The sequence below is a fragment of the Ahaetulla prasina genome, chromosome 1 (genome assembly GCF_028640845.1).
Source record: "Ahaetulla prasina isolate Xishuangbanna chromosome 1, ASM2864084v1, whole genome shotgun sequence".
Classification (NCBI taxonomy): domain Eukaryota; kingdom Metazoa; phylum Chordata; class Lepidosauria; order Squamata; family Colubridae; genus Ahaetulla; species Ahaetulla prasina.
Window position 1 is genome coordinate 298,265,799 of NC_080539.1, and position 25,663 is coordinate 298,291,461.

A 25,663-nucleotide genomic window follows, 5' to 3' on the forward strand; every position below is an offset into this window, starting at 1 on the left:
GTAATATTGAACTGCAAACTAGGGCATATAGAACTTTTGCCAGACCAATTCTTGAATACAGCTCAAGAATTGGGCTGTATTCAAGAATTGACAAGCTCAGTGTCTTAGCCACTGAGCCACTGCATCCCTCGACTTATGACTACCTGAGCCCCAAATTTCTGTTGTGAAGCAAGACAGTTTTTGAGTTTTACCCCATTTTACAACATTTTTTGACACAGTTGTTACCGTATTTTTCGGCATATAAAATGCATCTTTTTACCCCCAAAAGGAGGATGAAAATCTGGATGCGTCTTATATGCTGAATGTATACCTGCCCACCCGCCAGCCCCCACCCTTTGAACATTTTCCGGCAGTTCCCGGTGGTGGGGATCTGGGCCGGGGCACAGCCTGTCCTAAAGACGAACAAACCTCTTTGGGACACTTTGTGGTGGGGGATCTGCCCGGGAGCTTCAGTGAAGAAGGCGGGCCCCACGGTTCGCGGCTGGTCACCCCTCTGGCCGCCCAGCAGGCAGCTCAGGCCAGGCAATGGTTGCAATGACTTCACTCCCCACCATTGTGAGGAGCCACTGCTGCAGCCTCCGCCTAAACCCTCTCAATGCCCAGGAGCCAAGCCGAGCCGAGCAGGAGCCGTGAAACATCCTTCCCTTCCAGCCACCTCTGCCCATTGGCCCGATTCCCCAAGGCAAATTTCAGAGCCGCGTTTCAGGTGGCGGCCAGTTCCCCTGCAATTGGCAGCAGGGAACCGGGAACCCTTTTGGATTCAAGGAGGGGATCGCAGTGGTGCCGCCTGAAAGTGCTCCTTGGGAAAGAGGTGAGTATGCTGAGAAGGAGGACGAAGGTGTGCGGCTCTGCAATGTGCAACGGGAAGGAGCACTGTCAGATTCTATCAGATTCACTTATAACACGGTTGTTATAAGTGAATCTGACTTCCCCATTGACTTGTTTGTCAGAAGGTCACAAAAGGTGATCAGATGATCCTGAGACACTGAAGCTGTCATAAATATAAGTCAGTTGCCAAGCATCTTGATTTTAACTCCATTTTAATGTATTAATTTATTTATAATTTTAAATTTTAAGGGTTTTATATTGGTCTATGACCGTTTTAATTAATTAGGCCTGTTAAATATTTCGTTTTAAATGTATTTTAAATCTGGGATATACTGTGTATTTATGTGTTTTAAATAAGGCTGTACACCGCCCTGAGTCCTTCGGGAGAAGGGCGGTATAGAAATTTAATTAATCATCATCATCATCATCATCATCATCATCATCATCTAAATTTTAATCACATGACCCTGAGGATGCTGCAACAGTCACAAGTGTGAAAAATGGTCATAAAATTTGTCAATTTTTTCAATGCTGTGTGATTTTGAACAGTCACTAAATGAATTATTGTTAAGTCAAGGACTACCTGTATAGAGTATCTTCAATCTTTAGGCCTCAATTCTTTGTGTACATAGTTTTGCCAATTCATTGGAATTAGGTTTGATTCAATTCAGTGTTGGGTTTTTTTTTCCTGCTCTACAACAGGCTATTCATTTTGACCAGAATATTAGATATAGTGTGTTAAAAGATCCTCTTTCATTTGAGGCTGCATAGTGTGTCCTTCTCAAGGCTGCAATTATGGTATCCTTCTCAAGACTGCAAATACGATTCCTTCAAATTGACAAATTTGATAATTTTTTCCCCTAAATTATACCCAACCCAAATTTGTCTGATCCTACCTCTTGAAGCATGCCACTTAACTTGGTGTCACTTGCTCCTCTTATTTTGATAACAGATACAACCCATTCTGTGATGTTCAAAATTTACTGGATTCAAGAAATGGATGGCTAATACTTTAGCTTTTTGGGACTTCTTATTGACTACAAGGTGTTCAGTTTTTTTGAGCCAATCTTTTAAAATCTTTTTTTTAATAAATCTGAACCTATTTTTCTATAGGTGGCATAGAACAACATTGCAACAATTTTCTATATTTTCAGAGAAGCCTAAACTCACTCCAAAACTATCCTTGGCATCCTCTGGGATTGAAGAATTCAAAGACAGTGCTACATTTTGTTTCCAGTCTGGCTTGCTTTTGGTTGCAGGTTGACCTGCTATGATTACCAACATTCCATTACTGGTGGTTGTCACTTAATGACCATTTGCTTAGTGATCATCAAAGTTACAATGGATCCTCTCCAAATCTTCTTATGACCTAGTTCCAGACTTCCCAGGGCTGCACATACCCTGCAGTCACACAACCACATTTTGGGTGGCTGGCAACCAGCTCATCTTTATGCTTTTTTTGGTAGTTTGCAGCCTTTTCACCCATAAAATTACATTAATTTGCTTAATGACCGTGGTGTTCACTTAATGAAAGCAGCATATGCTTAAAGACCACTGCAGAAAATGTTGTAAAATTGGATCTGGTTATGTGGGTGCCTCAATTTATAACCATCATGACTTACAATTGAAATTCTAGGTTCCATTATAGTTGTAAATCAGGGACTACCTGTAAATAAAATCATCTTTGAAGTGCAAAAGTTTGTGTTCCAGGATAAGCATAGGCAGGACTTTGCTAGGAACCTTACGTCTTTATCACTCATAGATGGAGTCTCTCCTGTTCATTTTCTGTCAATTCTGCTGATTATGAAAGCTCCCAAACGACTATTTCAAGTATAAACACAGTTCACTAATGGTTAAGACAGTCATGGTTGTCAGCATTTATATGTTTTTTTCATGGAAATATTTTCTCCATTTCCTGTGATAAGATGTATCTTCATATTTAGGTCAGTGACAGCTCTGTGTCCTCAATCAGACCATGAAGCAATTAGAGATTACTAAATTTGATTGCAAAAACCATCATGAAGTCCTTTAGTAATTCCCACTGCCCTTTTAATAATTTTCTACAGTAATTCCCTGGTTCTTTATATCAAAGATAGCTTTTGTTATGGTTGTTAGCTGAGCATAGTGTACTGTACTGATGAAATAATTACTGTTTGGGTACTTAACCCTCCACCTAATCTTCCATAAGGTTGAGTTGCTTGAGTTAAGTTAATTGTTGGAATGTTCTGAGTTAATTTTTGAAAAGTTAATCCAACTTTTCAAAAATTAATTTTCTTTAAATACGATAGACAAGAGATTGTGCCATATACAAGATACATCTGGGAAAAGTAAGATTTACATGCATTAGAGCTGTGCAGTTCTTTTGATTCTAACGCTAAAGGTGATTCAGAATGATTAGGTACACACAAACACACATCCAAAACTCGTATCTAAAAGTCCTTGAATTAAACTTGATCTTTGAATTAAACTTGCCTTTGTTCAGGATAATAGATACAGTTGATTTAAGGAGTTGCAAACAGATTGTATGCGCCCTCAAAATCCAAAGCAGCGTTCTGTCTTCCAATTCAAAAAATTCCCAAGCCCTATTTATGCTTTAGGAAGAAAACTGTTTTCATTTTTTGGGTTAGTAAAAATGTCTTTAAATAATATGAACCAAGGGAAACTTTATTTTAATTGAAGTGATATTTGAGGACTTGTGTAAATGACAACAGTAAAGCTGGATGAAGTTATTTTTAGACTGTTAACACTGAATTGAGGTGACTCATTTAGTAAGGTTTTCAAAATGAATTAGTGGCTCAGTTTGTTGCACAAATACAACATACATGAAGGTTTAAACTATGCAAAGGCTTTATAATTATGTAAACTGGGTAATATCGCTAACTAACTTCTTTTCTAAAAATGATAGTACGTACACTTAAATGTTAACTAAATAAAAATGTTCATGTGGTTTTTGTAGTCACAAATCTTTTAGAACTTTAATAGATTTGTTTTGTCCTTTTGTTTTATCCTTCCAGTAAAATCCTTAAAGACCTTAACAAAATTCTTTTATATACCCAGTAAGAAAAAAATGATCCAAATCCATTTTCTGGTTCAATGGCTGTACATCTCCTTTAGGGAATAAATTATTTATCAATTCTATTTGTATGTCCATCTTTCTCCATATCATTGCTTGTCACGTTAAATCTCCCTTCAGACTAACCGTAGAATTATTCATTGCAGCATGTTCTTGTTCTGTAGCTTCGTTACAACATACTATCCATTTTATCAAGAAGTTTGTCTATGTTTTCAAACAGATTAACAAACAATATGTTTAATTGCTTCTTTTATAAAATTCTGCTCTATTCTTTTCTTTATCCTCTAGCTCTCTCTTCTGCTCAGAAGAGCACATAAAACCCATGTTATTATTTGGTTATTTATTTGGTTTACTGGAATGCCCATAATAATAATTATTCATTTATCATTACTTCTATATAAAGATCAATCAAATATTCATATATTTATTATTTGTAGTAAAGTGTTAATGTAACTATTTAGAAATAAGAGGGTGATTTTTGTCATTGGAGTGGATTCTGTTTGTGCTGAATTACCTACCATATTTCCCGAAAATAAGACCCTGTCTTATATTTTTTTGAACCCTGAAATAAGCGCTTGGCCTTATTGCCATGTGCTCAAAATTGGGCTTATTATCAGGGGATGTCTTATTTTGGGGGAAACAGGGTATGCATGTAGCTATTCCCTGATTTTCAGAGGAAGTTCGATGATGAAACAGAATAAGAAATGCCTAGAATGCTGTTAGAGGAGGACAAAGGGTTTAGCTTGACTGAACATTGATAAAGAGATTTTCTTAAATATTCCCATTGGCAGGCTCAAAATGGAGATAAGGTATCTGTCCCAGCCCTCCTTGATCTCCAAGGGGCCTTTGGTACCCTGGCTCCTTATAGTCTTGAAGAACTAATTGAAGATACTAGATACCACCTAAAGAGGTCCACATGGCAAAGGCTCAGTCTATTGACAGGACAACCTGCCACCCATTATTTCTCCCCACTGGACCAGGTCCAGCAGCAAAGGCATGCTCCAGGTCCTATCATCAAACGGGGTCGTCTTGTTGAAGTTTTGAGATGTGCCTGCCCTGTGAAACTGCATTTCCCTAGAGATCCATAAATCTTTGAAGGCTGGCTGTTTTCCAGGAATGCAGGCCAGGCAATTAGATCAGCTCTGTTGATAATGTGACTTTTTTGGTTGCAAGGTTACTTTTTATAATGTGTCATGGTCTTACATTGTTATAATGATTTGAATCTTTGTACACGACCCAGAGTCACTGCTGTGAAATGGGCAGTTCTGTAAATCAAATAAATACATAAATAAATCTACCAATGCACTGTGTATGGCCCTCTAAACTACAGTTTCTTGAGTTGAATTCATGATAGACTGTTTGAATCTCATAACATATGACTACCTGACATTTCCAAAATGGATGAAACTGGTCATCTGGTGCCTGTCCCCTGGTAGTCTGTGTAACTATTTTTAAACTCAGTACAACATTCATAGTATTGTGCACAGTTAATTAGTAAAATATGAAAAATTATGAACCCTCAAGCTCATTTTTTGAGAGCCAGTATGATGTAGTGACGAGGAGCTGGGCTAGAAACAGGTAAACCATGAATTGTGGTCCTCCTTTGAATATAAAAACCAGCTGGATGATTTGGGGCCAGTCATTCTTTCTCAATCCAACCCAAATCATCTTCACTGTGGTGAGCAAAATAGAAGGCAGAAGCATTAGCTAATGCATGCTGCTTTGAGTTGATTAGAAGTAAAATGAGATAAAAATCTAATAAATAATCACATAAGCTTGCAGGGAACAATCACTTGAGGCCAAAAAAAGATTAACTTAACAAGAAAAGGATTACAAAACAAAGATGGACTACAATCTTCATAGCACAGTACTTGAACAAATTTCTTACAATGGAATGACAATCCCATTTTGCTAAAGGCATTTTCTCTCTTTCCCTCAATCTGTCTCTTTCATTTTCTTTTAATTCCTTTCCCCTACTTATCCCACTGACAGAACTGCCCCAGTCTATCCAGCCTTTGACTCTTCTCAACCATCATTATCAATGCCATATCCTTATTCAGCAGATTCCAAAGCCCATTAAACCATAACTTTATTTTATGTATTTATCATATATAAATAAAAAGGGCCGGAATAGCTCAGGCTGTTAAGAAGCCTGTTATTAGAACACAGTAGCCTGCAATTATTGCAGGTTCAAGCCCGGCCCAAGGTTGACTCAGCCTTCCATCCTTTATAAGGTAGGTAAAATGAGGACCCAGATTGTTGGGGGGGCAATAAGTTGACTTTGTAAAAAAATATACAAATAGAATGAGACTATTGCCTTATACACTGTAAGCCGCCCTGAGTCTTCGGAGAAGGGCGGGATATAAATGTAAAAACAAACATATATATATATATATATATATATATATATATATATATATATATATATAGGTCTTTGGTTATTCGGGTTTTCTCCCGCGTAAAATTGGAAGTGTCTTGGCGACGTTTCGACGAAGTCTCGTTCGTCATCTTCAGGCTTCAGCTTCGTGTTTCTGGAAGCAATGTGTCCAGAAGCACGAAGCTGAAGCCTGAAGATGACGAATGAGACTTTGTCAAACGCTGCCAAGACACTTCCCATATATATATATATGTATATATATATATATATATATATATATATAAGGGGTGGGTAGGTGTATCTTGGCTATGTATTTAAGTGAAAATATGAAGAAATGTATTAACTTAAATGATGTGTGACTCACTCAAAATAAGTAGTAAAGAACAAGGATTTGATTTGGAAGATTTCAACTTGCTCAGCATATGGAAAATTACAAGAATAAGACCTCTAAGAAGACTTAACAAGAATTGATTCAGAGAACACAAAGTTTTTCTTAGAACTAGAGGTGGTTGCCATGTGAACTGGTTGAAGCAATAGCACTCCAGGTAAAAAGTACTTAGGCGTATAGGGAATATGACCAGGTAAAACTAGTATAGGCTTACTAGAAGTTATAAACAAAGGGTTAATAGTATTTTGGAGCTATTGCATATTATTCTGAAAAACAAATCTCTTTACCATTTTAATGTGCCATACTAGAACAGATCTTGTAACTTTTTCAGTATTTATCATGCGGGCTATAACTCTTAAACTATCCGTAAGTACTTCAGAAGTCTCATGTTGCTGTATATCAGTGGCATAGGAGAAATTTTAGGAAAGTTATTCTTTAAGTCTTCAAGATTAGTTGTAGATTTTGACCAAGAAGGTACAGAAGGGATACAGTGATCCACTGCCATAGTTGGACAAACAATCTGAATTTGAATCTTCTATGGAGTAAATATGGAAGACCTCTTAAATAGAAGGCATGACATTTTAGACATACTGTGGTATTTGAATTTTACTCCAGTATTATTAGTAATATTAACATGTTACAGTTGAGCCTCCATTTTTTTATATTGTTAGAGTGGAATGGCAAACGATGTATTTTCACACATAAGACTTAAATAATTTTCAAGCTGCTTGTACTATTTATTAACATCTGCTGCTTGAACATGTCAAAAAGAAAATGGTAAAGAAACATTTGTAATATGCAAATAAGCAATTCAGCAAATATATATATTCAACTTTTCAGACCTAATTGTAGTAAGATCCTCATTAAACTTTTCTGTGAAAAACCACCCACTACATCTGGTAACACATAAGCCTCAATTATTTTCTTCAAGATGTTGTATACTGTTGCTGCTATGCATTAACATCATCCTAGATGTTAATCGCAAAGGTCATTTTTGTTGTTAATATTAACATATTTATTTCTTCATATGTTGACTGATGTGCTACTGGTTTTGAGAATATTTTCTTCTCCAAATTTCAGATTAGGTGGAACTGTATCTGCATACAAGATAGTGCCAGATGAGATAGAAGAAATCAAGGTATAGTGTTAATTATGCTACAGCTCAATTCTTTATTATATTTGTAAATCTTAATATATATTATGAACATAATATTATAATTCTTAATTTAACTAGTAAATGTTTTAGTATTTGAATGTATTTTACTTCCACACTTTTAAAAGTCCTTTTTAACAGTGTGGAAGTCACAATGATTCTTGCATTAGTGAAATTAAGTGCTTCTTTCAACAATTTGTATAATATTGGGGTATAAGAGTCAATATTCTTTACCTATATTTCTGCAAAATTAGATTTAAATGTCAATTAATGAGTTGGACAATTGATTTATACAATCTGTACAGATAGTCCTCGACTTAAAACAGTTCATTTAATGATGTTTTTCACAGTTATGACCATTGCAGCATCCCCATGGTCATGTAATCAAAATTTGGATGCTTGGCAACTGGTTCATATTTATGATGGTTGCAGTGTCCCTGGATCATGTGAACACCTTTTGCGACCTTCTGACAAGCAAAGGGGGAAGCCAGATTCACTTAACAACCGGGTTGCTAACTTAACAACTGTAGTGATTCAATTAACAACTGAGGCAAGAAAAGTCATAAAACAGGGCAAAATTCACTTAACAGCAGTCTCACTTAGCAACAAATCGTCTCAACTGTGGTTGTAGGTTGAGGACTACCTGTAATTGGTATACCAGTATATGATTGATATATATTTAAATAGTTATGTGGATTGTGTCTTTTACTCAATTAAACAGCACAAATGTAATCTATCTTAAAAGTTAGGTTTGGGTAATATAGATTGCATTAATTTCTTTTCTCTGAAATTAAATATGTATGTCTTCACCCTAAAGTCCACACTATTACACATCAGTCAAGATAAGTTTGTTTCTGCTTCAAAGATAACATAAATTACCAATAGAGGAGAACATTTGTAGGTCCAGGTTGAAATGAGGGGGTCCTTGATGCTCTCTGAGCTTGGTTGTTTTCTTGCAGATGTTTCATTACCCAAACTAGGTAACATCATCAGTGCTAGTCTAACAGTGCTAGTGCAAGTAAAATAGAGTTAATATAATAGTGCTAATCTAATCTAACTGTTAATCATGTAAATTATGTATTGGATTTTATAGCATACACGCTGCTGAAGAGATCCATACAAATGCACTGCACAGAGAGTTAGAAGTCAACACTTTTTGTTCCTCCCCTCCTCATTTTTCTTTTCCCTTTTCCTCCCCATTGTTTCCTATTACCGTATATACTCGAATATAAGCCGATCCGAGTATAAGCCGAGGTCCCCAATTTTACCCCAAAAACTGGGGTAAACTGGGGACTCGAGTATAAGCCGAGGGTGGGAAATGAGGCACCTACCGGTTGAAACCCTCCTCCTCAGCTGAGAAGGCTGGCGGCTCCCCGCCCGCCCTCTCACTGCACCGGCAGGGCTTCAGTCGGTAAAATGTGAAAAAGAAGAAAAAACTCAGTATAAGCCGTATATACTCGAGTATAAGCGAGGGCTTAAAAAAAAACTTGAGTATAAGCCGTATAGACCCGAGTATAAGCCGAGGGGACGTTTTTCAGCACAAAAAATGTGCTGAAAAACTCGGCTTATACTCGAGTATATACGGTACTTGCTTTCATATTTTTTATCTTATTCTATAATCTAATAAAAAAAGAGGTCCATACAAATGCCTATGAATAGAAAACTTAGTTCTAAGAAATTTTCCAAATACACATTTGTGAAATCAGAAAACCATTCTTATTAATTAAATCATGTTGCCTATTTACATTTGAAGTGTGTACAAGATCCTGCTACCTCCATTAAAGGACTATATATGAGATTAGTGGATAGATACATGGAAGTGTGTTTTTCAGCAGTGGGACCGTACCTATGGAATGATGTCCCCTTCAAAATTAGCTCACCTGTTTCTCTTTCTTCAGTGCTAACCTAAGCCATTGCCCTGCTGCTTCCAAACAGTTTTGTAATTAATTTTTGGTTTTAAGCTTCTTCATTTCACTGACACGTTATATTTTAATAATATTTGCTTCCTATGGCTTTTAATAATTAATGTTAATGTTATTGTTAGTAACAGTTTACCTTGGTAAGCCACTCAGAGAATTTTATCAGGCAAAAAAGTATAACAATAGCAACAATAATGTAGTACCAATTTTTCGCAGTACAAGAAATTGCAGAAAGAAGTGTGTGTATGTGTGTGTGTGTGTGTGTGTGTGTGTGTGTGTGTGTGTGTGTGTAAAACACTTCAGTGAAAATGTTGAAATCTATACAGAGACTCCTGGACCCCAGCAAGCAAAAATACTATGGCTTTTTTTTAGTTTAACTAGAGAACAAATGTTTATGTATTCTTATTCTTAATATGGGGTTTTGTATTGTTGCTATGTTTCTATAGAAACAGGCTGCAGTATTTAAAGGAAATAATTGATGAGCAGCTGCTTGGATACTTGTAGTGTATTTTATTAACTCTTTTCAGCTTGAATTTGATATGCTAGATATATCCATATACTTGATTTGGTTACTGCCTTAATTTATTTTCTAGAGCTTGCGCAATACACCGAATTGTAAGCTAGTTGAACAGCTAGATTCATAGAACAAACTAAGCCATAATATTTAAAATTAAAAGTAACTAAGGCTAAAACAGGTTTAATATATAAAATGCAACCCTAATTTTTTAACTGATTTTGTTAAAGAGTGTTTGGTAATGCACTGTAGCCAAAATTAAACTGACAAAAACTTGTAAAAGTAATTGGGGCCAAGTTCAAGACATACTGATATCTAACAATTTGGCATTATTATCTGAGTTGCTCTGATTTGCAACTCTGGAAACATACTTGCATTAATATTTAGCAGAATATGCTTTCTCCCTATCTATTTTTATGGTACAGGAAAGTTATTTTTACAAACTGACACTAGTTTAATTATTGCTTCCTATGTGAAAAATATTGTCTTGCCAGAGATTATTGGCATCCATCCCAGCAACATGTTTAAGAGTAATATTTTTTGGACTTATCAAAACTTTTAGTCCAAGATACCATATATTTTTTAAAGTTATGTAGTTTGGACTACACTTCTGTATTTTTTATTTATTTATTTATTTATTTATTTATTTATTTATTTATTTATTTATTTATTTATTATTCACACTTTTATACCGCCCTATCTCCCTAGGGACTCAGGGCGGTTTACAGCCATATATAAAAAACATATATATATACAGGATAAAACATTAATTTAAAAAACTTATTACATAGGCCGCATATTTAAAATAGAGATATAAATAATAAAACCCATTTAAAACCAAATTTAAAATTTAAACATTTAAAAATTTAAAATTCTAGTCCAGTCCTGCGCAGATAAATAGATGTGTCTTAAGCTCGCGGTGGAAGGTTCGAAGGTCAGGAAGTTGGCGAAGACCTGGGGGAAGCTCGTTCCAGAGGGTGGGGGGCCCCCACAGAAAAGGCCCTTCTCCTGGGTGTCGCCAGTCGGCACTGCCTGGCCGACGGCACCCTGAGGAGTCCCTCTCTGTGAGAGCGCACGGGTCGGTGAGAGGCATTCGGTGGCAGCAGACGGTCCCGTAAATAGCCCGGCCCTATGCCATGGAGCGCTTTGAAGATCATTACCAAAACCTTGAAGCGCACCCGGAAGGCCACAGGTAGCCAGTGCAGTCTGCGCAGGAGAGGTGTTACGTGGGAGCCACGAGGGGCTCCCTCTATCACCCGCGCAGCCGCATTCTGAACTACCTGGAGTCTCCGGGTGCTCCTCAAGGGGAGCCCCATGTAGAGAGCATTGCAGTAATCCAGACGAGATGTCACGAGAGCATGAGTGACCGTGCATAGAGCATCCCGGTCTAGAAAGGGGCGCAACTGGCGAACCAGGCGAACTGGTAAAAAGCTCTCCTGGAGACGGCTGTCAAATGGTCTTCGAAAGACAGCCGTCCATCCAGGAGGACGCCCAGGTTGCGCACCCTCTCCATTGGGGCCAATGACTCGCCCCCAACAGTCAGCCGCGGCTGCAGCTGACTGTACCGGGATGCCGGCATCCACAGCCACTCCGTCTTGGAGGGATTGAGCTTGAGCCTGTTTCTCCCCATCCAGACCCGTACAGCTTCCAGACACCGGGACAACACCTCGATGGCTTCGTTGGGGTGGTCCAGTGTGGAAAAGTACAGCTGAGTGTCGTCAGCGTACAGCTGGTACCTCACACCGAAACCACTGATGATCTCACCCAGCGGCTTCATATAGAAGTTGAACAAGAGGGGCGAGAGAATCGACCCCTGAGGCACCCCACAAGTAAGGCGTCTCGGGGCCGACCTCTGCCCCCCCGTCAACACCGTCTGCGACCGATCGGAGAGATAGGAGGAGAACCACCGATGAACGGTGCCTCCCACTCTCAATCCCTCCAACCGGTGCAGCAGGATACCATGGTCGATGGTATCAAAAGCCGCTGAGAGGTCTAACAGGACCAAGGCAGAGGAGTAACCCCTATCCCTGGCCCTCCAGAGATCATCCACCAACGCGACCAAAGCCGTCTCAGTGCTGTAACCGGGCCGAAAGCCGGACTGGAACGGGTCTAGATAGACGGTTTTCTCCAGGTGCTGGGGTAGCTGACATGCCACCACACTCTACAACCTTCGCCGCGAAGCGAAGGTTGGAGACCGGACGATAATTACCTAAAACAGCTGGGTCCAGGGAAGGCTTCTTGAGGAGAGGCCTCACCACCGCCTCCTTCAAGGCGGCCGGAAAGACCCCCTCCAACAAAGAAGCATTCGTAATCCCCTGGAGCCAGCCTCGTGTCACCTCCTGTGCGGCCAGCACCAACTAGGAGGGACACGGGTCCAGTAAACATGTGGTGGCGTTCAACCTACCCAGCAACCTGTCCATGTTCTCGGGAGCCACAGGGTCAAACTCATCCCAAATAGTTTCAACAAGACGGCTCTCTGACATCCCACCTGGATCTACCCAATTTTGGTCCAGGCCGTCCCGAAGCTGAACGATTTTGTCGTATAGATAACCACAAAACTCCTTAGCACGTCCCTGCAATGGGTCATCCCGCTCTCCCTGAGAGCGGGTAACCCGAAACAGGGCGGCCGGGCGGTTATCTGCCGATGCAATGAGGGAGGAGACGTAGCAACGCCTCGCTTCCTCATTGCCACTAGGTAGGTCCTAGTATAGGAGGAGGTCCTAGTATAGGAGGAGACGTAGCAATGCCTCGCTTCCCTCATTGCCACTAGGTAGGTCCTAGTATAGGAGGAGGTCCTAGTATAGGAGGAGACGTAGCAATGCCTCGCTTCCCTCATTGCCACTAGGTAGGTCCTAGTATAGGACCTAACTAGTGTCCGATCAGCCTCCGAACGACTGGACCTCCAAGAACTCTCTAGGCGTCTTCTCTGGCGTTTCATCCCCCTCAGCTCCTCGGAGAACCAGGGAGCTGGTTGAGACCTACGCCGGGTCAGAGGCCGCAAAGGCACGACATGGTCCAAGGCCCCCGCCGCGGCCCGTTCCCAGGCCGCAACAAGTTCCTCGGCCGTGCCGTGAGCCAGACCCTCAGGAAACGGCCCAAGCTCCGTCTGGAACCTCTCCGGGTCCATCAGGCGCCTGGGATGGAACCAACGTATTGGTTCCGTCTCCCTGTGGTGTTGAGTGGCGGTCAGAAAGTCCAGGCGAAGGAGATAGTGATCCGACCATGACAAAGGTTCGATGACTAAATCCCTCAAATCCAGATCCTTCAACCACTGACCAGAGATAAAAATCAAATCCAGAGTGCCACCCCCACTGTGAGTAGGGCCATCAACTACTTGAGTCAGGTCCAAGGCCGTCATGGAAGCCGTGAACTCCCGAGCAACTGAAGATGACATGCCGGTCGATGGCAAGTTAAAGTCCCCCATGACAATAAATCTGGGGGTCTCCAACGCCACTCCAGCAAGCACCTCCAGGAGCTCGGGCAGGGCTGCTGTCACGCCGCAAGGAGCCAGGTACGTGACAAACAAGCCCATCTGACATCTATGACCCCACTTCACAAAGAGGGATTCACACCCGGCAATCTGAGGTACAGTGGTCTCCCTCGGCTCCAGACTCTCTCTAATCACAACCGCCACCCCTCCACCCCTACCCTGGGCCCTCGGCTGATGGAATGCTCGGAAACCCGGTGGGCACATTTGAACAAGGGGCATGCCCCCTTCTGTGCCCAACCAGGTCTCCGTAATGCCCATAAGGTCCGCGGCACCCCCCTGAATAAGATCATAAATTAGGGGGGCCTTATTGACCACGGACCGAGCGTTGCACAGCATCAGCCGAAGGCCCGGGCTCTGAGGGTCTTGACCATCCGGGAAATGGGAGAAGTCTGAGGGCTCGGGGCGCGCGATCGCCTGTAAGCATCGAGCGCGCGCCCCCATAGAACGATATGAGCCCCCACTTCCGTCATATCTGCCCCTCCCACTTACCGTACAAATAAGACCACCCTCAACAAGCGGAACACAAACCTCCCCCGTGACCTTCGAACCTATTAACTTACCGCCGCGAGCACACGCAGGAACTGGACCCCCTCCCGACGGGTTTCCCCCAACACCCGCCCTTACCCTCCCACCCCTTAAAAATGCCCTATCTAAAAAACCCCAAAGGCTCTTCCTCTTCGCATGCCACCTCTGTGGGTCCCAAGACCCGTCATTGAGGCCGGCCTTCAGTAATGTAACAGGCCGTTCCCGTGAGGCGGGGGCACCTCGCAGGCGCAAGAGTTCGGATCTAGAATAGCACATGCAATAAACAGTAAAAGTCAGCAGAAAGTAAATCATCCCAGACTGACAGAGATGTTAACAGAGATGTTCTCCTGAGGTAGCTCTCTAATTAGGATCCAGATATAAAGTGACATAAGATGTAAAAATGGACAGTCAATCTCCATGGTACAAATGGGATATAAGATGTAACATATGACGTATAAGATGTAAAATATACCCTAACCATCAGGCCCATGGTACAATCCTGGTAAGTCCATAATCAAGGACTAATAGTCCAGGACTTAAGTAGAACAATCTGTCCAGAAAAGCATCCGGGTCCCAAAAAGAGGGGGGGGAGGGGAAGGCGCTCCATAGCCGCCATACAAGCCGCCCTCCGAGTCCATCGCTGTCTCCAGATGGAACTCCCAACAGCTCCCAGCAGCTCCAGTCCGACTCCAATACAGCCCAGCAACTCCAAACCGCTCCCAAAGAGATCACAAAGTGCCCAAAAGATGTTATACGTCCCAAAACCCCCAAACAAATGGGGGGGGGCACGGCTGACATCGCCGCTATTAGGGAGCCAGTCCAAACCAGGCCAAAAAGGCAGGCCGAAACGTCCTCCTCCTTGCGACAGGGGAGATCTTGTGGCAGGAAAGCCAGGCCAAAAATAGTCCAAACCGCCTTCCTTACCTCCGGTATCGCCCCCTCTCTCCGATATCGAGGGGACCGCCGTTGTTATTGTTGTTATTGATTAACCGCAAGGGAGTCCTTAGAATAGAAAAAAATGGGGAGCAGGCCAGGGAAAGCTGGGGGGGGCCGGCACGCCGACACGCCAACCGAACGCCGAAACGCCAAACGCCGATCAAAACGCCACCTCCTCCCCGACATCTAAAATGGCCGCCGTCATTTGCCGATCGCCCTCCCAGCCCGTTCTCAGCAGCCGCGGGTCCTAAAAGGTCCACAGACCTCTCCCGCGGCTGCGAGGAATATCGTCTACTGGGCCGGGGGGCGAGAACTGCTAGACGAGCGGCCACGACAATGCCATCGTCGGGCGATTCCAAATCCACCGACCCGAGTTTTACAGCAGCGCCATCTTGCGCATGCGCAGGAGCCTTTTTCAGTTACATTCTAAGTATTGAATAAAATATTAGCAGTGACTGAGTTTGTAGATATTGTAACTATATACATATTAACATATGAATCTGGCCTATTTATAAAATAGCTGTATAACTTCTTTAACATGGAAAGATTGCATCTGTGCCTGACAATTGGAAGAATGTTAACCACGTCTTCTTCCCTTTTTTGGACACTTACGTATATAAAATTTAATACAGAAATTGGTCACACTTTCTTTAAATACTAATTTGATGCTCCCAAATTTTATAATTCTTCTTATTTTATTGTAATTATATGTGCAGATTATTTAGAAAAGAATTGTTTTCATTTATTTATTTATTAAATGTATATGCCGCCCATCTTGCTATCCAGGTTTTAAGCTATCATATCAAAAATCAGCGTTGTCAAAAAGTCTGTCAGATATGTTTTAATGACAAATCCGAGTATGGTTTTTTCTCCCCAGTGTTAAGACTCAGGCAGGTTCAAATGGAAGAAGGACAATCTAACCAGTAATCCTCAAGGCTGGCATCCTGTAGGTATGTTGGACTGCAACTAAGAATTGTAGTCCAGCTCATTTGAAAGGCATCATCTTGAAAAAGGCTGATTTATGTTCACACCATCATAATATTGACTGAATGTGCTCTGAACATTAGATGACATAAAGAACTAAAAAAAAAATCAAGCGGCAATCTCAAAAGGCAAGAAAAAGTTCTTCTCCACAAATATTTCTCTTATTGATCAGGAAGTTAACTAAAGTAATCTTAACATTTAGCACTGAACATTCAGATCTTTTTTTATTATGCCCCGTTTGAGATATTCAACAGATACTAGGTTAGTATCAACAATAAATCTAGAATAATTGTTTCTCATTCTAATGTGAAATTACTCAGGTATGAGTTTTTGGCACAAAGCTTTAATGATAGACCTAACATTATATAGAACAAGAGTGTTATTTTAAATAGTTTTGTTGTAAATAACTTTTTTCAGTTTTTTAATATAATCACTTATAGAGTTATATAGCAGAATTAATAACAACATCTTGGTTTGAGTAAATTATCACTTTATCAGTTTAAATACTAAATTGTTAAATTTACTTCAGCCAAACCAAAATATTAACTTTATTTTTTCTATCAGGTTCTTTTGTTTTAAAGCAATTTATGTCTGTAGATCTCCAACCACCAGCTTAGCAGCAAACTGCAATAATGTGGTTGTACAAATGCTGTATACTATTTCAGAATTGATAGAATAATGTAAAGTATGGCATTTTTCAGGATTATGTCATCCTGCACATGTTATTACATCTAGACAAATGATTTTAATGCACATTAGACAGATTCAGAATTAATTTGGGAGCTGCAATCTATTTTGAACAGTTATAGTTCAAACTGCTCTTTATCACCTATAAATCTTGTCATGATATAGGGCTATGTTATTGGAATATCATCTAATTCCTAGGGTTTCTTCCCCATGGTAAGATTTGGCGGGCTTGGAATATTCCATTTCGATTTGGTATTATTCCATTCCAATGTATTCTGAAAATATAGTTTCTGAGATTTCCATGTACTACTGCCCTAATAATGTTCCAGAAGTCCTTAAAACTCTGCCTGTTTTTCTTGGCCTTAAAGTTTATTACATGTAGTATCCCTGATTGCTGGTTTAAGGTGTGGTTTGTCTGGACATATGTCCTTATTTTTATTTTAATAAAATGAGCTGTACGAAGTTGTTCTAGAGTTAGGCGGCTCAAACCAAATTAATAAATGCAGTGCTAAAATGGTTTTCAGAACACTGGAGCATGCTTTTTGATAATTGAATGTAAACAAACCTATATGTTTCTCCTGATGATTAAAGATCCAAATACTAGCCTGTCAGCCCTTTGAAGTAGATCAGATCAGGACTCTAAGGAAGATTAGACCTACACTTTATGGAGATAATAACAACAGAATCTTGCACATCTGATTATGCTTTTTTTCCTCTCCCTGTTATATCACAGTGAGTCAGGGAGGCTGCAACTTTGGTCTCTTTCTTAATACTACCAGCATTTCTAGGTTTAAGGAATGTTTTGGAATGGTCCTATGTTATGTAACTGTTTTGGAATATTTGCTTCAGTGCTATTTCTATGACTCTCTATATGCCTATTTAGAAATTCAACTCCCACATACTGCACTTCTCCCAAAATTGACATAATTTTGACCTATATGAAGTTTTTAAATGTAATGGGAAAATTAGCAGCATGAAATGAGAATACAGTATAGATTCAGATATAGAACAAGAAGTTTATAATGGAAGAGCACTTACAAGCATGAACTGCTCATGTAATTCTACAGAGGAATTATTGAGTCTGTCATCTGCACCTCTATAACTGTCTGGTTTGGTTCTGCAACCCAACAAGATAGAAACAGACTTCAGAGGATAATTAGAATTGCAGAAAAACCAATTGCTACCAACCTGCCCTTCCATTGAGGACCTGTATACTGCACAAGTCAAAAAGAGGGCTGTGAAAATATTTACACATCCCTCACATCCTGGACATAAACTGTTTTAACTCCTACCCTCAAAACGACGCTATAGAGCACTGCACACCAGAACAACTAGACACAAGAACAGTTTTTCCCCAAACACCATCACTCTGTTAAACAAATAATTCCCTCAACACTGTCAAACTGTTTTCTAAATCTGCACTATTATTAATCTTCTCATCATTCCCATCACCCATCTCCTTCCAGTTATGACTGTATTACTGTAACTTTGTTGTTTTTATTCTTACGATTTATATTGATATTGATTGTTTCCTGATTGCTTAATTGTACCCTATGACTATAATTAAGTGGTATACCTTATGATTCTTGATGAACGTATTTTCTTTTATGTACACTGAGAGCGTATGCACCAAGACAAATTCCTTGTGTGTCCAATCACACTTGGCCAATAAAAAATTCTATTCTATTCTATTCTGTTCTAATTCTCAATAGTGAATTATTCAGGAATTAACAATTGCAAACTTCCTAAAGTAGCGAGCGTGGTTTGCTACAGTCTGTAGATCCACAATGGATCTTTTTGCTAACAACTGGAGTAGTATTATTTGCAAACTACCTCTGCAGTTTGCAAAATATTTAACTAGGTAACCAACAATGGAACACTGCTATTTCTGACATGTTGCAAAACACAGTTTATATCAGTGCATCATGTCATTAGAGATAAATTAATTTACACATACTAGTGCCTTGATTTGGAGAACACACTTAACTGTTTTCCAAATCACAGAGTATAATTTGCATAGTACAATTTCTTTAGATTCATAAATATCTAAATTGGAACCAATACTTTTTAATTTGCTTATAAATGATCTGACATCAGGGTGAACATGAATTAGTTAGGCTTTCTAGCAACATCAAATTATTCTAGTGGTACATTTGAAATCGACCGTGAAGGGTACTATAAAGGCATATTTCCAAACTGGGTGAATAAGATTTGAGCCAGTAAGTATAATTTAATTTAATGTATAGTTTACATTAGGTTATATGTATTTGAACAAAAAGTCTGAATTTTCACATACAGAGAGTCTAAACAGAAGAGATGGACTAGGAAAAGAAGTTATGAAAAGGTCTCATTTATTTTTACTTTGCATCATATTCAATAAAATGACAATTCAATAAAATGACAATTCTTATCCCAGTATGTTACTAGGAATCACAAAAATGGAATTGAAAATAAAATGCTGCTGATGTACCAATGCTTTTACATGAGTCTGTGATATATTGTTTACATTGTTGTTCTGATACTAAGAAATTATATTTTGGAACTGAGCAATATGTCAGAATAGGTAGAAATTCTGTGTTGTTTGTTAATCATGCATGTTATAGAGTATTAGTTTTCAAACTTTGTTCCATTGAACTGTCTGATTCTACAAAGACTTGAAGGGGGACTGTGGGACTAAGGGGGAAGGAAACCTCGCGATGGATTAAACAAACAAACAAACAAAAAATCCAGCAACCTCAAACACAGTGTAAGCCATCTGCTCTTACCTTGAGATTGATCTTCCTCTCACTTGATATACATTAGCAGCATTTGCAAGCATCCATTCAGGTGGCTACTGGCTACCTTTCTGTTGTCACATACATAAAAACAAAACATAACTCCTTGTCTATTCCCAAACTCCAGCAAACATTCTGACTCTTAAGAGCAATTGAGGGGAATATTTCCTTCACTTCACACTGCAGACAGTAGTTGTGTTTATTTGTGTGTGTCTCCAAGAGATCTGTTTAATAAGATGTCTTCCTCTGTACACCGATTTAGGAGTAAGCTTCATTAACACAAGTGGGAATTAATAAAGAATTGCACGTGTGTTTCAAATCTCTTAAGCTTTGAATTTCCTCTGGGAATCATATTGTCAAAGGAAAGCAGGCAGGAGGACATTCATTGGGTGTTCAAATGGCTTCAGCCAAGCATTCAAAATGGGGGAAAAATCTTGTTGAGATATGTGCCCTTTCACACATGCATACCAGTTTTATATAGGCTTTTTATGAGGCCAATAAATATGTATATGATATTAATATTTTTCCAGATATGGATAACTGGTTATAAACTGGTACAATTGCATATAGTATAGAAAAGGGAGGGAGGGATAGAAAAAGCTAAATAAATGCCAAGGCTGCTGATATTGTTGCTGCTTCTTATAGCACAAGTTTTAAGAAATTTCATTTTATTATTTTCTGTCACTAGTGCAGAAATAGTGATATTGATCTGGGTGCCAAGATTTTTCAGTTTCAAAACTCCTGCTATTGAAAATGGGAGCTTTTTTATCCTTATTTTAGAAAAATTAGAATGTAGAATCTATTAAAAAGTTATGTTATGCTTAGAAAAACAATGGAAATCACTTATGTGGAGAGAGCTGCAAATAGTTGTGATTTTAAATTGAGCCCAGACAAATTCTGGAACATACAGCAATAATTATGGTTTCTAGTTTTGATGACTGAATACAGTACTAACCCCATAAATACCAGTTGCTAAGGAACCACACTGGAAGAAGGCTATCATTCTCATATCCTGGTTATGAGCTGTGTGTAAAACAAAATGCTGGACTAAATCAGCTTCTGACTTGAACTCTTACGTGCCTTAAATATAGGTGTTAAGCAGGGAAAATCAGGAAGTTCACGCACCTCAAAAGAATATGTAAGTTTATTGCAAGCTTATGGTCTCTACAAGAATCTGAACTAATGGTCAAGGCAAAGAGGTGGTAGATAAGAGTCAATGAAATTCAAGGTGGTCTGACTTAGATCTCTTTTGGGTGTGAAGGGACTCAATACTGATGGCCCCTTGAACTCAGCCTGGTCACCTCCTGCAGTAGGACTATCAACTGGAAGAAAGATGCAGTCATATGAATGAATTAAAAGGGGACAAGCATCTTAATTCATGTGAATTAATTAGAAAAATTATATTGTGGTTTAAAACAAGATGAAAAATAAAGCCAAAAGTGATAGGTGTTGGGGAAAAAAGAGAGTGGGAGAAAGAAGTAAAAACAGGAAATGAGACTCTATAATAATTTCCAGTGTTAATTTTGCTTTATTAAATATAAAAAAAACTCCTTTCAGACTGGACTTAGAATTTGTTTTTTTACATCCAATTGCTTCCATTCACTTTGAAAAACATGTATTTTGAAACCTGTAATGTTCCAGGAGGATAATTTGTGCTTCGTAAAAAAAAAGTTTTAAAGGCATGGTTTCACCCTATAGAAATTATATGGTAGCAACTTAATGAGATGCAAAAATTAGCAATTCAAATAATTTATTTCAGATTTTTTTCATTAGTATTGTTTGCAGGTGGGAACACTTCATGGATAGAAGAACTTGTAGTGACTCACCAAATTGACCCTATTAGAGCTCTTAAATATGTAAAGGAATATGACTAGTATAATTTCATGTCCCTATTAGACAGTCCATGGTCATTGTTTCAGGGATAGTTCCTTACCTAAATAGAGAAACAAAATGACCATGGGTGAGTAAAAAAATCAATAGGAACAGAAGTGATTTCTGACTTCCTGCTGTCTTCCACATCGATTTTATTTGTGGGAAGCTGACAGGGACCATTGGAAATCTTCCTTCCTTCCCTCTCTTCCTGTTCCTTACTCCCTCCCTTTCTTCCCTCCTCCTTCCCTCCTCAACCCATCAGCAGCCATTTATGTGCCTACTGGCCTTAGAGTTGCAACTTTCTGCTGGCTTCCCCACTGACTTTGTTTATGGGAATCTGGGAGGGAGCATCAGCAACCATAGCTTAGACTTTCTTCCGACTTCCCCATTGACTTGTATTAGTGGTTCTCAAGAGGTGCTACATAAGTCAAGGATGGTACACAGGTGCCACAGAGGTCAGGAAGGATGCACACGAGGTGCTGCACTAGTCAGAAAAAGCAGATGGGAATGATACAGATCATGAAGAGTACATGGGAGTGCGCGAGTGGTGACATGTGAGTCAGGGAAGGCATGGGTTAGGAAGAACGTGCAGGGTTGTACTGTGCAGATTGGGAAGGGTGTGCAAGGGATGTGGCGCAGGTCAATAAGAATGTGTACAAGAGGTACAGCACAGGTTGGAGACTTTCCCAAGCAACTTGAAACCAATCCTGCCAGTTTCCCATAAGCACAGACTTTACTTGTGAGAAGCTGGCAGGGAGCATTGGCAATCATAATCAAGTTTACACTTCCTGCCTGACAGCACAGCAATAGTTGAAGATATTTATTTTGGTTACTCACATAAAATAATAACTATACTAATTTCCCAAAAAAACTAGGGGTGAAGTTTGATTAAGAGCTTCTATATGAATTTCCCTTTATCCACTTCCGTGTGTACAAGCTATTTAGTTGTTACTTTACTTCTGACCTTTTAACATGGACATGTATCCAAACAGCCACACTTGATGCTTCCTCCACAACAGGGTTTTATATTTGTGCAAAAGCACTTTAAATTAGGGCTTTGCAACATCTGTTGGCATGAGTGAAGTAGTAAAACAACTGCATTTTCTTGAAGAGTTAGTGCAGTTGCTCTGAAAGATTTTTCCATTTGTCTCTGCCATCATGTACACATGCAGCAATTTTACTTCATTTGTGGCTCTGGTTAGTGTTTTGAATTGAAACAGTGATCGTATTGTCAGAAATGTACATGGTAAAGATATGCTTAATGCACTGCATTCTATATTTTTTACTCTGTATTTAGTTCATTATTATATCTAAGTAAAAACAGGTTAGAACAAAACGTAGGCAATATTTTATTTCCAAATCCTAGCTATTTAAATATTTAAACTACTGCTACATTTCTTGGTATTGTGATCATTGTTATATTGTTATTGTTGGAATTATCAATATTATTCAAGGTTAATTATACTATTGGTGATTTCTTTACTGTCCTGGTATTATTTTCAAATCATTTTCCCATTAATTATTTCAGTGTATACTCAGTTTTAGTCTACTTCTTGATGTCTTTAAAACTATTTTCTGTGTCTCTGAAAACTGAGCTGTTTTAGTCTATTTGTTGTAGTTCTCTGTGATTGCCCATGACAGAGACCTAAAAGGAAGCTGATAGAAAGCAGCAATAAGCCTTCTGAATCACTGGAAAGTGTGGACTCTTTTAAATGCAATTGTTGTGAAGTCAGCCTGCATTCACAAGAATGACAGCCTGTTTACCAGACTAGGAATACACATTTCTTCATCTCAAGCAGAATTAGCATTGGGGAAACCATGACTTCTGTCACATAAAGGCAGATGTCCCAATACTTCCCTTTTGTTGAATTTAAGAAATTTGAACTCTTTACATTAAAGCACATCTCCAGGGACATGAAGCAAAAAAGCTCCTTTATCTGAGCAGGAAAAACTGGGTATTTTTCTGTCTCCCCAACATCTCTTAAACATCTAAAACTTTCCCAAGAAACTAGGAAAGGTTCATTTGAATGAATCATTGGATTTTGCTTTGAAATCAGGGAAATAAAAACCTCCCCAGTCTTGAAGCATCTTCTGATTGTCTCAGGGCAGTCTATCTTTCAGATTGCTTCTTTTTTACTTTTTGGGCTTTACATCTTCTTTATTCAGCCTCTTCCTCACAAGGCCTATAGGGTTTCCAGGCAGTCATCTTTTTTTCCCTCTTATCCAGAACTTCTCTTTGATTGGCAGTTGGGCTGCCCTGATGATGGGAGAAGTCAAGAGGAGAGGGGAAGGAAGGAGCACAGATCCTTACATTCAGCTCAGGTAGTCTGCCCTTCCAAAAATACCATAAAGTTCAGTAATGGATTATCTATGGTATTCTTCAACATAACTTTGAAAATTGGTTGATAGAATATGTGTAGGAAATGACCAGGCTGAGCCCGAAGGAGGGGTCAAACATGTCATCAGTCATGAGTCCCTGTGTGCCCACAAGAGATCTAAATCCAGCCCACCTTGAATTCCTTTCTATTCTTAACTCCCATTCATTTCCCTTAAAGTTCAGATTTTTGTAAAGAGCTTAAGCTTGCAATATATCTTTATACTCATTTGAATTGCCTGAATCTCCTGATTTCCCCAGCACTTGATAATGTGTACCAAATTCGAAGGTGACAGAAAATTGGAAAGAACAACTAATTCTTTAGACGATAGAAATAAAATTCAAAATAATTTTAATAGCTTAGAGAAATGTTAAAAATATCAATGAAATTTACAGAGAGAAATGTCGTTTTTCACTTAGTACTTGTGATAAAAATGTAGTTGATTATAAACGATTCACAATTACTTATAAGAAGTCCTTGCACTTACAACTGTCATAGCATCCCTGTGGTCACATGATCATGATTCAGGCACTTGGCAACTGTTACATATTTACAAGAGTTACAACATCCTGCAGTCACATGATCACTATTTGCAACCATCCCAGATTGCTTTGGACAAGCAAACCTAATGGAAAACGTTGGCTGAAAAAGTTGCAAATCAATCATGTAATATTTTGCTTAATGACTAGATCACTTATCGATGAAATTTCCTGTTTCTGTTGTAGTACTAAGACAAGGACTATTTGTATTCTAATTTATTCTACATTGGTCAAAAATCACATCAAATAATTGTCTTAAATTTGGAGTATCACATCAAGAAGGATTAAGATCAAGTGGCATATCTTTGAAAGACGAAAAGTAGTGAGAGTAATTACAGGATTAAAAGAAGTCTGGTAAAGATATATTGATGGAATCAGGAATACTTAGCCTTGAAGAGACTGTGTGGTTATGAAAGCCATCTTCAAGTAACTGAAAAAGTTTTATCTATAAGAAAAGTAAAGACTATTTTCTATCATTCCAGAACTCAAGATATGAAATAATGGATTTAATATTACAGGAAGGTAGTTTCAAATTGATTGTTAAGAAAACATGGTCAGGAGAGCAGTAGAACACTGAATACTGAAGTGATCAGCTATTCTTCAGTGAGTGTGTTCAGAAGGATATAAAACTATCTGTCAAGGATGTTTTAATTTGGATTTCTGTATGGAGGAGGAGGAGGGATTTAGTGGCCTAAATGACTCCTTCCAACTGTATCCTTCTGCAGTTTGTGAAAAGACAGTAGGCTATCTGTATGACTTGATTTAAATTGAGAGGTGTACAGACTATTATAAGTGACCACATAAGAAATCATAAAGATGTATCATTGGTATTTAGGTGTCATTTAATGCACTATATAAAATTTCAAATGTCTGATTCAATTTCAAGGAGATCTGACTTAATTGAAATGTGTGCATCTAAGTCAGTTTGGAGAAATTCAAAAGCACTTTGGAAACTGAACTTCCTGGAGAGTTTGCAGACTCTCAAACACTGCTGCAGCTTTCAATCCAATATCAGCAAAGCTGAGTAGTAGTAGTAGTGATGGACAGCATGATACTGACATGAGTAACTGGCCAGAGAATTTGTCGCTTCATAAAACCTGTCTCTTGGACTGTTTGAGGAAGTACTGCTCTTCTGTTGAGATCTTATTTTTCTGATAGAATTTATGTAACTATGTTCACTTGCAGAGTGAAAGCAAAAGAGGTTAAGAGTGATTCATTGTGCTAGTCTG

The 25,663-nt window shown here is 39.1% G+C and overlaps 1 protein-coding gene across 10 annotated transcripts in view; it reads left to right on the forward strand.

Moving 5' to 3' along the window:
* Window positions 1–25,663, forward strand: part of GPHN (gephyrin) — a 252,172-nt gene that overhangs the window by 68,215 nt on the left and 158,294 nt on the right. For 9 of the 10 annotated variants that reach the window (XM_058161861.1, XM_058161864.1, XM_058161862.1 and 6 more), the window contains exon 3: window positions 7,747–7,804. The exons of the other annotated variant lie outside the window; for it this stretch is intronic. In XM_058161861.1, the coding sequence (XP_058017844.1) occupies window positions 7,747–7,804 (58 nt within the window). The remainder of the gene's footprint in view (window positions 1–7,746; window positions 7,805–25,663) is intronic. 10 annotated transcript variants of the gene reach the window in all.